Source organism: Aegilops tauschii, chromosome 3, assembly GCF_002575655.3.
Source record: "Aegilops tauschii subsp. strangulata cultivar AL8/78 chromosome 3, Aet v6.0, whole genome shotgun sequence".
NCBI classification, from domain to species: Eukaryota; Viridiplantae; Streptophyta; class Magnoliopsida; order Poales; family Poaceae; genus Aegilops; species Aegilops tauschii.
Window position 1 is genome coordinate 470828288 of NC_053037.3, and position 15204 is coordinate 470843491.

At 45.6% G+C, this 15204-nt stretch overlaps 2 protein-coding genes across 2 annotated transcripts; one reads left to right on the plus strand and one right to left on the minus strand.

Annotated features, from left to right (window-relative positions):
- Nucleotides 1–366: 366 nt before the first annotated feature.
- LOC109774109 (coatomer subunit zeta-3) lies at nt 367–3430 on the plus strand. Its single transcript, XM_020332824.4, has 6 exons — nt 367–620; nt 857–1016; nt 2010–2157; nt 2258–2335; nt 2956–3040; nt 3121–3430. The coding sequence occupies exons 1-6, from the start codon at nt 618–620 to the stop codon at nt 3178–3180; spliced, it is 534 nt and encodes a 177-aa protein (XP_020188413.1). The 5' UTR covers nt 367–617; the 3' UTR covers nt 3181–3430.
- Nucleotides 3431–4151: 721 nt separating this feature from the next.
- On the minus strand, nt 4152–7587 carry LOC109774108 (protein ALP1-like). Its single transcript, XM_020332823.4, has 2 exons — nt 7305–7587; nt 4152–5453 (listed from the first exon to the last, which is right to left on the minus strand). The coding sequence occupies exons 1-2, from the start codon at nt 7435–7437 to the stop codon at nt 4396–4398; spliced, it is 1191 nt and encodes a 396-aa protein (XP_020188412.1). The 5' UTR covers nt 7438–7587; the 3' UTR covers nt 4152–4395.
- Nucleotides 7588–15204: the final 7617 nt, after the last annotated feature.

Consider the following 15204-nt stretch of genomic DNA (forward strand, 5'->3'; position numbering starts at 1 on the left):
TCGTGAGAGTAAAAAAAATATTCCCGGGAGGCACAACTGTGCCTCTCGCAAAACTAAATATGTGCCTCTCGCGAAAGCAAAAAAACACGTAGAGAAATCTGTACCTCCCGTAGAAGCAAAATAAATTTTGATTTTTTTTCTCGAAAACATAGAAAAATTTGGGCACTAACCAAAAAATCCAAAAAAACACAGAAAAAACCCATCTAAACCCCGAAAATGGTACAGAAAAAAAATTCTCAAAAAGCGCCCAGCACATGACACGCGGCGCACTCTCAGTCCACAAAAAATGATCTTTGCCGGGCTGCCGCAAGGGTACCCCAATGAAACTGACCAAATCCTCAAAAAAAAAATGAAACTGACCATTGCCCAGGGTAGCCCAATAATTAGCCTCGGTCGTAGCTTGGGCCGGGTCCGCATAAACCAACGCTTTTTCTCACACGAAAATGAAAAGGAAAATGAAAAAAACTACTCCACCCTGTCCTCGTTGTCATTATTGATCTTCGTCCTGGTCGCCCTCCCTTCGCCTGCGCTCGCACAGCAGCAGCCCCGCCGCTCCCTCCGGCACGCCGTCGTCCATCCCGCTCCCGGCGCCCGCAAATCCGTCCTCCCCCCTCGACATGGTAATCCCTTGACCCGCCCCCCTTCTCCGGCAAAATCCGACCGCGCGCGTCTCCGTTTGCCCGGTTTACTTAGGGTTTATGCCCCAGAACCGGATGGCAAAATCAAGTATTTTCTGGCGCGTTTTTCATCTCCGTCTCGTCGGAATTGGCGCACTGCGATGTGTTACTCCCCGAATTTCGCCTGCCAGGAGTGATTATTTCTCAGAGGTTGTTGGCTTTGGTCTCTGCCCGTGCAGGCGTCCTGCCCGTCGGTCAAGAACATCCTCGTGCTGGACGCGGAGGGGAAGCGCGTGGCCGTCAAGTACTACGCCGACGACTGGCCCTCCGCGTCCTCCAAGCTGGCTTTCGAGAAGTCGCTCTTCGTGAAGACCCAGAAGACCAGCGCCAGAACAGAGGGTGAGTTTGCCTGTTGAAAGACGAGGAAAGTGTTAATTTTTTCACTGTATATGTGCACTGCGAGGGTAAATGTAAAATGCAAGTTTACATTCTCTTAATGGACCTTAGATAGTGTGTAGAGCAACGGCCATCTTCCTGGGAACACTGATTGGCACCTCACTGTCTGCCAACCAAATGGGCCTAGCTGTTTTACACTGTTACTGGCTACAGTTTGTGAGGTTCCTGCAGTACACTCATCAGGTGTATCTTCTTGTTGGAGCATCATGCCCTTTTTTTGGCTCATCTCTTCCAGTCCCTTGCTGTCTCGCTGTTCGGAACAAGGATGTTAACCGGTTGTCATTTTGTCGTCTGGATATTTTATTTCAAGAACACGCACGAGTATTGTTCGTTAAGGTATAAAGGAGTCTGTTACGAACAGAACCAGGAAGAAAACACCCCAGCTATCACAATGTAAACAACAGAACTACTCCTGAATATCTAATACAGCACTACACTGCAACATCGATCGTCATGCAAGCTGCTGGATCTCACACTCGCGCCCAATGTCATCGGCCACTGCAGCAGTGGACCAAGTTTTATGGATGAACACATGTCCATGTATTTTTGCATTTTTATTGTAATCTTGTCTTGCTAGGCTTAGTTCTCAGGTTTCACTGCAGAGTAGTAGGCCCTACTATAGCATTTAACACCAAGTTACTCTTTATTGTGTCTCATGAATTCTGCAACTATTTGTAAAATTCACCAAACAATTCAAAGTTCTGATAAAAGACTGTATGTGCAAATGCTTTGTTTCTAAGTGGTGCTCGACACCATTTTATATGTATTGCCTTTTTTTGGGTAAACATTAGTTTTTGGTAATTTCAATTACTCCTATAGTTCTGATAAGAAAACAAAGTAATTTACATGGTATTATGGTAATATGGTAGTTTTTTTTAGTAGAAGTCGTCCAGCTATTAACATCGGTTAGTTTGTTATATGTTTGTCATTTTGCAGCTGATGTGGTAATGTTTGATGGCTACATTATTGTGTACAAGTTCATCCAAGATCTCCATTTTTTTGTAACTGGAGGAGATGAGGAGAATGAGCTCATTTTAGCGTCAGTTCTTCAGGGGTTTTCTGATGCTGTTGGCATTCTTCTCAGGTTCTGCAATTCCCTTTTATTGTGGTTTATTTCCCCTCCATGTTGCCAGATTGTTTTCTCTGGATTTACTAATCAACGTGAGTACTTTATCTCCTTCCAGAAACAGTGTAGACAAAAGGACCGCACTTGAAAATCTGGATCTCATCTTTTTGTGCCTTGACGAGGTTGTTGATGGAGGGTAATTCCCATGCTTCCACATGCTATTATGGTCGCTGTTGGTTTCCTTTTAAAATAAATAAATTTCGGCTCCTTTTCTGTAGAATGTTGCGTGCCATAACCATTTTCTATTATTTTGTTCTTTCAGCAATGAGTTCAACTACTCCCTCCGATCCAAATTAATTGATGCAGCTACTAAAACTGCGTCAAAAGTTGTACTAGAGCTGCGTCAATTAATTTGGATCGGAGGGAGTAGCACTTCTACTTTCACAATTACGATCACCTATGTAGAGTTGATAGCAAAGATAAGAAATGGACTAAGGAGGGCTGGTGTTTGTGGTGCTTTTTTACTGGTATTTTCTAATTAGAATTTGTGGTAATTAATTTGAGTGTTATGGATTATTTACTGTTCACTGTTTTCAAGAAACATTCGCACCTGATTTCTATCACCACACAATAATTGTTCAGATTTATGTAATCGGACTATGATGTATATCTTGAGCTGTTGAGGACATGAGCATAATAACCTCAATTTAACATTTGCATTTGTGCCATGATAATACAGACCTTCTGGTCAGGCAGGTTGTTATTTGTTTGATGAGTTGTTGACCTGCAAATAATAATTCACAAATGGCCTTGCAGGATTGTTCTGGAAACAGATGGAAATGTGATAGCCGAGAAGGTGTCAGGCCATGGATTGGAAGGAGCTGGGTCATTCACTGAGCAGGTATAACACAGTTGTGATAATGGTTCCAGCTGAAACCTATCTACTTCCAGATGACTTATTCTTCTCCCCTCTACTTGCAGACGATAAGCCAAGCCCTAGCGACAGCAAGAGAGCACTTCGCGAGGTCTCTTCTGAAGTAGTGTGTGTAGGCATCTTTTGGGTTGGCGATGCACCCAGCATTGAACTCCTGTGTTTCCTCTTCTAGCACAGTGCACCTAGTTTGCAAGAAAGAAAGAACGAGAAAATGACTTGATCTTTGCGTGTGAGTTCGTTCGTCTGTTGTTGTGGTGCTCGTCGACATTTTGTCGCAGAGATGTATGTGCGGCCTAAGTGCCTATCTGGTTACCAGATTCCCTTCTAAGGTCTGTATAAGAAACTTGTGATGGTGCAGTCGTTGGTCTTGTTGTCTCACCTCTCTTTTGGTGCATAATAACAATCCAGCAGCAGCCCATGATGCTACCAATTTCTTGTGATCTGCAACTTTTTTCCATCCTGTTAAAAAAAAGAACCTTCTTCCATGATCATTTGAGTTTTCCTCTATGATTCTATGAATCATCCAAAACGGCTTAATCGAAATGTTCAGGGTGCGTTCGCTTCACAGCAATGCTAGTCTTTCCAGAGGAATATCCATTCCATAGTTTACATTTCCTTCGATGGCGTTCGGTACACAGGATTCGGCTACAGCGTTTCTGTGGAAAGTTCCTCAAACAGTGGCCATTTCACAGGAAAATATAAATCTGGTCTGGGCACATTTTTGGGCGGAGGCCCGAGGCAATCACGGCGCAGGCTGAATAAAAAAAATATCATTCACATGGATGTGACAGAAGCCAAACCAGCATGCAGCCCTTTCTGGCCGAATAAAATAATATACTGCTGCATTAGTTGTACGGTTCCTTTATTCACCTCTGTGAACGACTTCCTGTGAACCGAACAATTCCTTATTTTCTTATTCCTATATTTCAAGAACCGGAGGAATGCACTGTACAGCCTACTGCATTCCTGTACTTTTTTACATTCCTCTGTCTGTCTAAACTGTATACCGAACGGGGCTTCAAAGACGACATAAGGAATCAAAATCTCAGGTTGCTAATTTCATGAGACAAAGGTAGAATTGCAACAACACCCTTGCTTGAGAATATCATGCCAATAACGAGCAAAGCAGACTCTCTTCAAAGTAACCGCAATTCAGGTTACAACTTCTATGACCTATTTAATAATACCAATAACAATCGCAGCAAACCGTCTCAAGGGTAACAAATATCCAGATCACGATCCTATGTTCTGTAGCTATCATTTGTTTCATGTCGAGCAGAGAGAAAAATAGGCGAAGAGGCGCACGGTATGCAGCTAGAGAATCACTCCGGCAATTTGCTGCCTAGCCTGCTGACAAACTGGCAAAGCACGTCCCTCTGCGCGACCGCACCGTCGTCGGCCACATTGCTGAACTGCTGATAGTAACCGTCATCATGGTCGTGCGACGCCGGTGCCCGTTCTCTGTGTGTGTCGCCGAGGTCGATCATGATGTTGGTGAGCAGGCAGCAGGCGTAGATGATCCTCGGCAGCCGGTGCTTGTCGGGCCTCCACAGCTCCCCCTTGAGTACCTGCCACCTTTCCTTCAGCCTGGCCATAGCACCCTGCACCACCATTCTCGCCGCGGCGTGCTGCTTGTTGAATGCTGCTTTTGCTGGAGACAGATCACGCTCTTGGTATGGAGTCATCAGCCAGGGAAGGAGAGGGTAGCCCGTGTCCCCGATGATGTACTCTCTGACCACTGACCCTGCTGGCTCCCCAGGAAGCTCCATTTGGCCGTCCAGCCTCCCGCCTTTCTCGCACAGCTTGTAGAAGCCCGAGGTGCGCAGGATGCAGGAGTCATCCATGCTCCCAGGCCAGCCACTGACAACGTCTCTGAACCGCATGTCGGGGTCGACAACGGCCTGCAGGACCATGCTGTTCTTGTTCTCACAGTCAAGCCAGACATTGCTGTTAGGCTGAGCTGAAGAGCACATGAGGATGTGTGTTGTGTCTATGGCGCCGCAGCAGTTGGGGAGGCCCTGGAGCTTTTCGAACTTTGCTTTGATGGTCGCCATCTCCTCAGGGTCAGGCCACTTCAGATGACTGATCGCGTGATCCTCCAAGGACTCGATGAACTTCCAAGTGATGTTTGAGATTGCTGAGTGGTTCATTCCAAAGCGATTCCCTATGCTCAGAAGTGACTCACCAGTCGTCAGTCTCAACAGAGCAACAGCTACTTGATCCTCCAACGCAAGAATCGTCTTGTCTCCAAACCTGAAATTTCTGAAACCCTGCGTCTTTCTTGAGAAGTCCCCAGTAATAAGAGTGCAAATGTAGTCGAATGTCTTCCTCGACATCTTGAAGACTGACTCAAAGTTTTGGCAGTCTTTGGAGTAATGTCCTGTGTAAACAACAGATTGCAGTGTCACAATCTGATATCACAATTTATTGTACCACAAAACTGTGTGGCAAACATGAACATCAAATGTATACATTTTACAATGCAAGAGATCCAATTCATTCTTCCCATGCTTTTACAATGCAAGAGATTCAATTCATTCTTCAACATGAACAGCAAATGTATAAGTCTTATCCCTATCATGTTTACATACACTTTGGCAAGGAAGAAGATACCTAATCCCTACAGTGAGTTAAAACTTAGAAGTGACAGGTAATGAAAATCTTATAGCAATACTGGGAAATTTCCACCAACTAATAGATAAGTCTACTCTATCAGCATATCTGATGCAACCTAAACAGAGTTATGAATGTGCTGGGAAACTGGTACGAGAAATGGTTAAACTAAGAAAAGACAAATTGTATGAGTGACTGCAGAAGATAATTCAAAGTATACGAGTAAATCATCGACACGAGTTAAGTAAATATATAAATTAAATCAGTACATGCCTTCAGCACTCAGTTTAAAGAGTTGTGTAAGTTTCATACAAAACATTTCCTAGAGCTTGAGGGATTCCAAAAATCCACTGTCTAAGGACTTGCGAAACATTTCTTGACCATAAGAGAGCATGGCATCATGCTACATGAGGAACATTTGTTCAGGGGAATGTCTCTCGGGCAACTGTCTGTAATGACCCATTCACTTCATACGCATACACCATGTTGACAGAGCCTACTGAATCTAAATAGATTAGTCGACTATTTGATTGAATAAACAGTTAGCTTCTTTGAGAAAGGATCTACGAGTTACATACCAGAGTTGCAATCTTGTAGATATCATTATATTTTTAAGTAAAGTGATTGTGGATTCCAACACTTCCTCTTTTTAAGTATTATAACTTTATAAGTGTGAGAAGTTTTAAGAGTTACCCTGGAAAAATACTTAAGCTAGTACTGCATCACTCAACCCATGTGATGATCTGTATGAGCCACAGTAACTGTCTTCTAAATTAGCAGTAATACTATGACCACCAATAGCACAGAATAAAAACAATTATCGAGTTGTGTGGAACTATCTGTGAACAGATAGGCCGGTTTTTCCTCTGCAACATGTACAGCAACTTTTGACTGAATTCTTCAGGAAATGTAAACAAGTTACTTCACATGCTTCAGAAAAGAAAAAGAAGGGTTAGTTCTTGAAGCATCGAGGCTTGAACAATCGAGCAACCGATTGCAGATGAGGTCGACGCAATGGGCACAACTGACACCAGCTACAGAGTTATGAATCCCCAAAACACCATTGCACACATGCTTGGTAGATCTGAAATGGAGACGAAGAACCAAGAAAACCGCAAATGTCAAAACTAACCGCTCTCCCCCAACAATCCCCGACCCGATCGAGACCATTCGGAGCCGCCGCACTCGTAAGCTGCTATTGTTCGTGCCCTCGGAGAACAATCTGGACCACCCCGCCCGCCGGAGATTGCCCGTTCCTCCGTGCACCGACCGTACACGAGCCTCTGCAGCCGACCATCCCTCCATGAAGCGCACCGAACAAAGCAGATTCACTGCACTAACCGCCCAGATTAAGGCCGCGGATTAAGCAAGGCCATCGAACGCGCGCGCGCAGGAAGCAGTGCAAATTCAACGGCGGCCCTCCCTGATCCAGCACCACAGCCGAAATCTGCCCACGCGCAATCTCGTACGCGAGGCGAGAGGGTGCCGCGCATTACCGAGGGCCGCGAGGCCACGGCGAGCCGCGGGACGAGGGACGGGCACGGGCGAGGACGGGCAGCAACAGTGGTCCAAACAGGGAGACGGGAAAGAGAGAGATGGAGCATGGACGTGTGTATACCTGCTGCAAGCCTGCGGGAGAAGGAGTCCCACCAATCGGCGGCGTCGGGCGGGGGCAAGGGCGCCATCACCCCCGCCGGCAGGGCTTTCTCCGGGTGCCGCTTCCGGCGCTTGGCCCCCCTCAGTGGTGCCATGACGAGGAGTCGAGGAGAAGGATAGCTAATTTCCGGAGGAGAGATCAAGAAAAGCAGCCGAGGCAGGGCAGCGGCAGCAACCCCCCAATGACTTAAAAAGACCCACCCAGTTGTTGTTCACAGTGCCAAAGAAACAGAGTTCGCTGCCGCCGCTATGTTTTTTTGTAGTGGTTGTACATCTGCCCAGCGCCGCGGCCACCTAGCAGCATGCAACAAGCCAAGTACTAGTATGGTTTTTTGGTCACAACTCACAAGATGGCATGCAATTTTTGCATCATGCAAGTGAGGCTAGGATCTTGGCAAGATGGGAGCTCTTGGGTCTGGTCAAGCTCTTGGGTTTTTGGAGAATTGTCTTGTGTCTATCCGTGATTCTAACTATGGGAACAACGTAATTCTTTTGCCGGTTTTTATTACTTATGACCGTGTGCATCGCGCTACTCTGTTGTATCTGATAACATTCGTCTCGTCGATCTGTATAATAGGAAAAAAAATCACATGTTTCGAGCCGCGATTTAAGATTGTAACGTAAAAAGTTCAGGAAACTGCGCTGTTGCCCGGTCCCCCTTTATTAATACCGAGCCAGCTCATGCTCGCTTGTTTGCTCCTTTGCGCGATCTGATCTGACCCGATGGTTTGCGCATGATGCCTCTCGTGAGTTCGTCAATGTGGACCCAGATGTGGACCGTGGTTTCTGTGCTCGTGTTTGGCGTGTTGCGCCGCATGTAGGGCCATGATCACATTGTATTGGCTTTCTTACTAGTATGCTAAGCAACACTTTTGCCACATTTTAAAAAGATAAAAATGCCCCCAACACATTCATGTGTTGCTGACTCGGGCTTGTTCGGCAAACATCCACAATCTCAAACTCCTCAGCCAGCAGCCATTTGCGAAAAGAGACTCGAAATAGTTGTTCTGGTGTTCGCAGGGTGGCTGCCATTGTGATCCACGAAGGAAATCATTGTTAGGGTCCTATATGTACCGTTTGTGTATGCTCGTACAATCTTAGATGCATATGGATGGATAGAACATGACATGCATAGATGCTTCACACAGTACACAAAGTATTAGTACTTCTTGTTTTCATAGAAACTATAGAGAGATGGGGTATCTCATGAAATATTTTCGAGGCAATCATAAACATAGGTGGGTACGATGGTATTATAGTGAAAGTTATCATAAATAAACAAATTGACAATTTGATGTTTTTTAATAAGTTAAACCAGTTTGTCGGAGCCCGACCTAGTCCTATGGTAGAAGAGACTTCTTGGGAAGCTTGAGTGGCGAGTTGGGTCGATTCAAACTAGAGCTCTCAGCTTAGAGTTCTTTGACAAACAACCCAGGCTAACCATGAGAGTGGTAGGTGGGAAGGTGTCAAGGGGAAGTGGTTCCAATGCATCCTCATGTTGGGGCATGTAGTAGAAACAAAAAAATCTGTCCTGCTATCAAGTTCTCATGATCACTATGAAGATGCATAAGGGGTTCGATCAGATCGTTACCAACTCGGAGTTGCAGCGGAAAAAGAGCCGGTGAAAAACTATTGATAATCCACAAGTATAGGGGATCAGATGTAGCTTTTTGATAAATAAGAGTGTCAAACCAACGAGGAGCTAAAGGTAGGATTAATATCCTCTCAAGTTCTATCGACCACCTATACAACTCTACGCACGCTAACGCTTGCTTTACCTAGAACAACAAATAAAACTACTTTGCAGAAGTGATGGGATATATTTGCAAGATAATAAAGAACATGGAAAAACATTAGGTGTTATTTTAATAAAAGAACAATAAAGTAAATATAGCGAGTGTGGAAAAGTGGTGGTAGGATGTGCAGAATTGTCCCTAGGCAATTGAGTATGACACGATAGTGATACTTATCATACTTATGAGGGAGAGGCCTAAGCTAATATACTCTCCGTACTTGCATATATTCTTTTGATTGGAACTCTAGTAAGAATCTACAAATTCTAAAGATTCATTAAGATAAAACTCGTTAAGAGTCCCCTTTAATCCCATATGCAATAACTCACGAACTCAGATTTAGGTTTCGGTCACTCCTACAGCCCACTATAAGCAAATCATTAACATATTGCAACACCTTGCAGCGGGACCCCACACGCTTGCGCGAGACGGCGGGCACTATAGGACAACACTATAATAACATACATCTCATATCATACCACAATTCCATAGGACAAAGAGAACCTACTCAAACATAATAGAGGTGCAACACATCATTGGATAATAATATGTAGCATAGAGCACCATGTTCAAGTAGGAGATTACAATGGGTTGCGGGAGAGTGGACCGTTGATTATAAAGGAAGGAAGGTGATGGACGTGTTGATGAAGACTGCGGTGTTGATGGAGATGGTTGCAGTGACGATGGTTCCCCCGGCGGCACTCCGGCGCTACCAGGAGAGAGGGGGAGAGCCCCCTCCTTCTTCTTGCTTGGCCTTTCCCCTAGATGGGAGAAGGGTTTCCCTCTAGTCCTTGGCCTCCATGGCCCGTGTAGGGCGGGAGCCCCTTCAAGATTGGATCTCTCCTCCTCTTTTTTGTTGGGGAACGCAGTAATTTCAAAAAAAATCCTACGATCACACAAGATCTATGTGATGCATAGCAACGAGCGGGAGAGTGTTGTCCACGTACCCTCGTAGACCGAAAGCGGAAGCGTTAAGTAACATGGTTGATGTAGTCGAACGTCTTTGCGATCCAACCGATCAAGTACCGAATGCACGGCACCTCCGCGATCTGCACACGTTCAGCTCGGTGACGTCCCTCGAACTCTTGATCCAGTTGAGGCCGAGGGAGAGTTTCGTCAGCACGACGGCGTGGTGACGGTGATGGTGAAGTTACCGGCGCAGGGCTTCGCCTAAGCACTACGACGATATGACCGAGGATGTAAAACTATGGAGGGGGGCACCGCACACAGCTAAGACAACGGTCAACTTGCGTGTCTATGGGGTGCCCCTGGCCACGTATATAAAGGAGCAAGGGGAGGGGGCCGGCGGCCTCATAGGGTGCGCCCCAAGGGGGGAATCCTACTCCTACTCCTACTAGGAGTAGGTTCCCCCTTTCCTAGTCCAACTAGGAGGGGAAGGAAAGAGGAGGAGGGGAGAAGGAAAGAGGGGGCCGGCCCCCAAAGCCCTAAACCAATTCGGTTTGAGCCTAGGGGGGCGCACCCCACACTTCCTTGCTGCCCTCTATTTCCACTAAGGCCCATTGACCCTCCCGGCGAATTCCCGTAACTCTCCGGTACTCCGAAAAATACCCGAATCACCCGGAACCTTTCCGATGTCCGAATATAGCCTTCCAATATATCGATCTTTATGTCTCGATCATTTCGAGACTCCTCGTCATGTCCGTGATCTCATCCGGGACTCCGAACAACCTTCAATACATCAAATCACATAACTCATAATACAAATCGTCATCAAACGTTAAGCGTGCGAACCCTACGGGTTCGAGAACTATGTAGACATGACCTAGACTCATCTCCGGTCAATAAATAACAACGGAACCTGGATGCTCATATTGGCTCCCACATATTCTACGAAGATCTTTATCGGTCAAACCGCATAACAACATACGTTGTTCCCTTTGTCATCGGTATGTTACTTGCCCGAGATTCGATAGTCGGTATCTCAATACCTAGTTCAATCTCGTTACCGGCAAGTCTCTTTACTCGTTCCGCAATGTATCATCCCGTAACTAACTCATTAGTCACATTGCTTGCAAGGCTTATAGTGATGTGCATTACCGAGAGGGCCCAGAGATACCTCTCCGACAATCGGAGTGACAAATCCTAATCTCAATCTATGCCAACTCAACAAACACCATTGGAGACACCTGTATAACATCTTTATAATCACCCAGTTATGTTGTGATGTTTGATAGCACAAAAAGTGTTCCACCGGTATTCGGGAGTTGCATAATCTCATAGTCATAGGAACATGTATAAGTCATGAAGAAAGCAATAGCAATAAACTAAACAATCATAGTGCTAAGCTAACGAATGGGTCTTGTCCATCACATTATTCTCCTAATGATGTGATCCCGTTCATCAAATGACAACACATGTCTATGGTCAGGAAACATAACCATCTTTGATAAACAAGCTAGTCAAGTAGAGGCATACTAGGGACACTCTGTTTTGTTTATGTATTCACACATGTACTAAGTTTCCGGTTAATACAATTCTAGCATAAATGATAAACATTTATCATGATATAAGGAAATAAATAATAACTTCATTATTGCCTCTAGGGCATATTTCCTTCATTTTTCTCTAGGGTTTCTTCTCTGTTCCAGGTTCTATTTTCTGGCCGAACACCATTTCTTTTATAGTCGGAGTTCCGCAACTTTGATTGGGCTGAGATTTTCACACGACCCCCCCAAATATTAGCTCCCTTCTGGCCAAAGGAGAGCTCTAGAAACTTCACAGTCTCTCCACAAGCCAGCCCCCATGCCCTATGAGGGCGCGTCCTAGTGGCTTGTGAGGCCCACGATGTTGGGAAACATAGTAGAAAACAAAAAAAACCATGCCTACGACAAACAAGATTAATATAAAGATGCATAACAGGTTGTGGTTACAATCATTACCGTCACCAAGTTGCAGTGGAAGAAGAACATGTCAGCGTAGATCATACTTGGATTCCCTTAAACCGTCGATGAACGATCCCACAAACCGCCCATGAAGAGTCCCTCGAACCAAAGACCGAAAGCACGACCTCTCTACTAGGTTGCAAGTGTGCAGCCTTCACGATCCGACAACGTTTTTGACGGAAATATGCCCTAGAGGCAATAATAAAGTTGTTGTTATTATATTTCCTTATTCATGATAAATGTTTATTATTCATGTTTAAATTGTATTGACTGGAAACTTAAATACATGTGTGGATACATAAACAAAAAATGTGTCCCTAGTGAGCCTCTACTAGACTAGCTCGTTGATCAAAGATGGTTAAGGTTTCCTAACCATAGACATGAGTTGTCATTTGATAACGGGATCACATCATTAGGAGCATTATGTGATGGACAAGATCCATCCGTTAGCTTAGCATATGATCGTTCAGTTTATAGCTACTGCTTTCTTGAATGTCAAATACATGTTCCTTCAACCATGAGATCATGCAACTCAGGGATACCGGAGGAATGCCTTGTGTGCTATCAAACGTTACAACGTAACTGGGTGATTATAAAGATGCTCTACAGGTATCTCCGAAGGTGTCTCTTGAGTTGGCGTGAATCGAGATTGGGATTTGTCACTCCGAGTATCGGAGAGGTATCTCTGGGCCCTCTCGGTAATACACATCATAAGAAGCTTGCAAGCAAAGTGACTAAGGAGTTAGTTATGAGATGATGTATTACGAAACGATTAAAGAGACTTGCCGGTAACGAGATTGAACTAGGTATGGAGGTACCGACGATCGAATCTCGGGCAAGTAACATACCAATAGACAAAGGGAATTACGTATGTTGTCATAATGGTTCGACCGATAAAGATCTTTGTAGAATATGTGGGAACCAATATGGGCATCTAGGTCCCGCTATTGGTTATTGACCGGAGAGGCGTCTCGGTTATGTCTACATCATTCTCGAACCCATACGGTTCGGACGCTTAACGTTCGTTGACGATATAGTGTTATATGAGTTATATGATTTGGTGACCGGATGTTGTCCGGAGTCCCGGATGAGATCATGGAAATGACGAAGATCTCCGGAATGGTCCAGAGGTAAAGATTGATATATAGGATGATGCTATTTGGACACCAGAAGAGTTTCGGGGGGTACTGGGTAGTCATCGGATCAACGGAAGGGGTTTCGGGAAACCCCGGGAGGCTATATGGGCTTAATGGGCCAAAGGGGGGAACACACCAGCCCGCAAGGGGCTGGTGCACCCCTCTCCCTGGCCGCCGGCCCTAGGGGAAGGAAAGGGGGAGGGTTGGCCCCTCCTGCCTTTCCCTCATGAGAGAAAGGAAAGGGGGGTGTTGGGAAACGTAGCATGCAATTTCAAAAAAATTCCTACGCTCACGCAAGATCTATCTAGGAGATGCATAGCAATGAGAGGGGGAGAGTGTGTCTACATACCCTCGTAGACCGTAAGCGGAAGCGTTTGACAATGCAGTTGATGTAGTCGAACTTCTTCTAGCTTCGACTGATCAAGTACCGAACGTACGACACCTCCGAGTTCTGCACACGTTCAGCTCAATGATGTCCCTCGTCCTCTTGATCCAGCAAGATGTCGAGGGAGTAGATGAGTTCCGTCAGCACGACGGTGATGGTGAAGTGATCCGCGCAGGGCTCGCCTAAGCACTACGAAGATATGACCGGAGGCGTAAACTATGGAGGGGGGACGCCGCACACGACTAACAATTGATGTTGTGTGTTCTAGGCGCCCCCTTCCTCATATATATAGGTGGGAGGGAGAGGAGAGAGGCCAAGGGGCGCCCCAAGTGGGGCCGAATCCCACTTGGGCTCCTGCCCTGGTTCGGCCCCCCTTCCTTGTATAGGCGCCAGGGGAAGGAAGGGGGAGGTGGCGCCCCCCCCCCCCTTTCCTTTCTCCCTTGAGGAGGGGAAGGAGGGACTTGCCCTCCCCTATTCCTTTCCCTAGGGCAGGCCGACCTGGTGGAGGGGCGCACCAGCCCCTTGTGGGCTGGTCAGTCCCACCCTTGGCCCATTAAGCCCATATCTTTGCTGGGGGTGCCCGGAACCCCTTCCGGTGACCCTATATGTACCCGATACCCTCTGGAACACTTCTGATGTCTGAATATCATCGTCCTATATATCAATCCTTACCTCTCGACCATTTCGAGACTCCTCGTCATGTCAGTGGTCTCATCCGGGACTCCGAACAACATTCGGTCACCAAATCACATAACTCATATAATACAATATCGTCATCGAACGTTAAGCGTGCGGACCCTACGGGTTCGAGAACTATGTAGACATGACTGAGACACCTCTTTGGTCAATAACCAATAGCGGAACCTGGATGCTCATATTGGCTCCTACATATTCTACGAAGATCTTTATCGTTGAACCGTTATGACAACATATGTTATTCCCTTTGTCCATCGGTATGTTACTTGCCCGAGATTCGAGCGTCGGTATCTTCATACCTAGTTCAATCTTGTTACCGGCAAGTCTCTTTACTTGTTCTGTAATGCATCATCCTGCAACTAACTCATTAGTCACTTTGCTTGCAAGGCTTCTTATGATGTGCATTACCGAGAGGGCCCAAAGATACCTCTCTGATACTCGGAGTGACAAATTCTAATCTTGATCTATGCCAACCCAACAAACACCTTCGGAGATACTTGTAGAGCATCTTTATAATCACCCAGTTACGTTGTGACTTTTGATAGCACACAAGGCATTCCTTCCGTATCCGGGAGTTGCATAATCTCATAGTCGAAGGAATATGTATTTGACATGAAGAAAGCAATAACAATAAAACTGAACGATCAATATGCTATGCGAACGGATGGGTCTTGTCCATCACATCATTCTCCTAATGATGTGATCCCATTATCAAATGACAACTCATGTCCATGGTCAGGAAACCTTAACCATCTTTGATCAACGAGCTAGTCAAGTGGAGGCTCACTAGGGACACAATGTTTGTCTATGTATTCACACATGTATTTAGGTTTCCGGTTAATACAATTCTAGCATGAATAATAAACATTTATCATGATATAAGGAAATATAAAATAACAACTTTATTATTGCCTCTAGGGAATATTTCCTTCAGTCTCCCACTTGCACT

Bases quoted from the DNA above. Each gene is read 5' to 3' on its own strand.
- LOC109774109 (XM_020332824.4), top strand. The intron at 1,017-2,009 runs GTGAGTTTGCCT...GTCATTTTGCAG, and splicing joins GACCAGCGCCAGAACAGAGG to CTGATGTGGTAATGTTTGAT. The intron at 2,336-2,955 runs GTAATTCCCATG...ATGGCCTTGCAG, and splicing joins GACGAGGTTGTTGATGGAGG to GATTGTTCTGGAAACAGATG.
- LOC109774108 (XM_020332823.4), bottom strand. From the start codon at position 7,437: ATGGCACCACTGAGGGGGGCCAAGCGCCGGAAGCGGCACCCGGAGAAA. The intron at 5,454-7,304 runs GTATACACACGT...TTGTTTACACAG, and splicing joins CTCCCGCAGGCTTGCAGCAG to GACATTACTCCAAAGACTGC.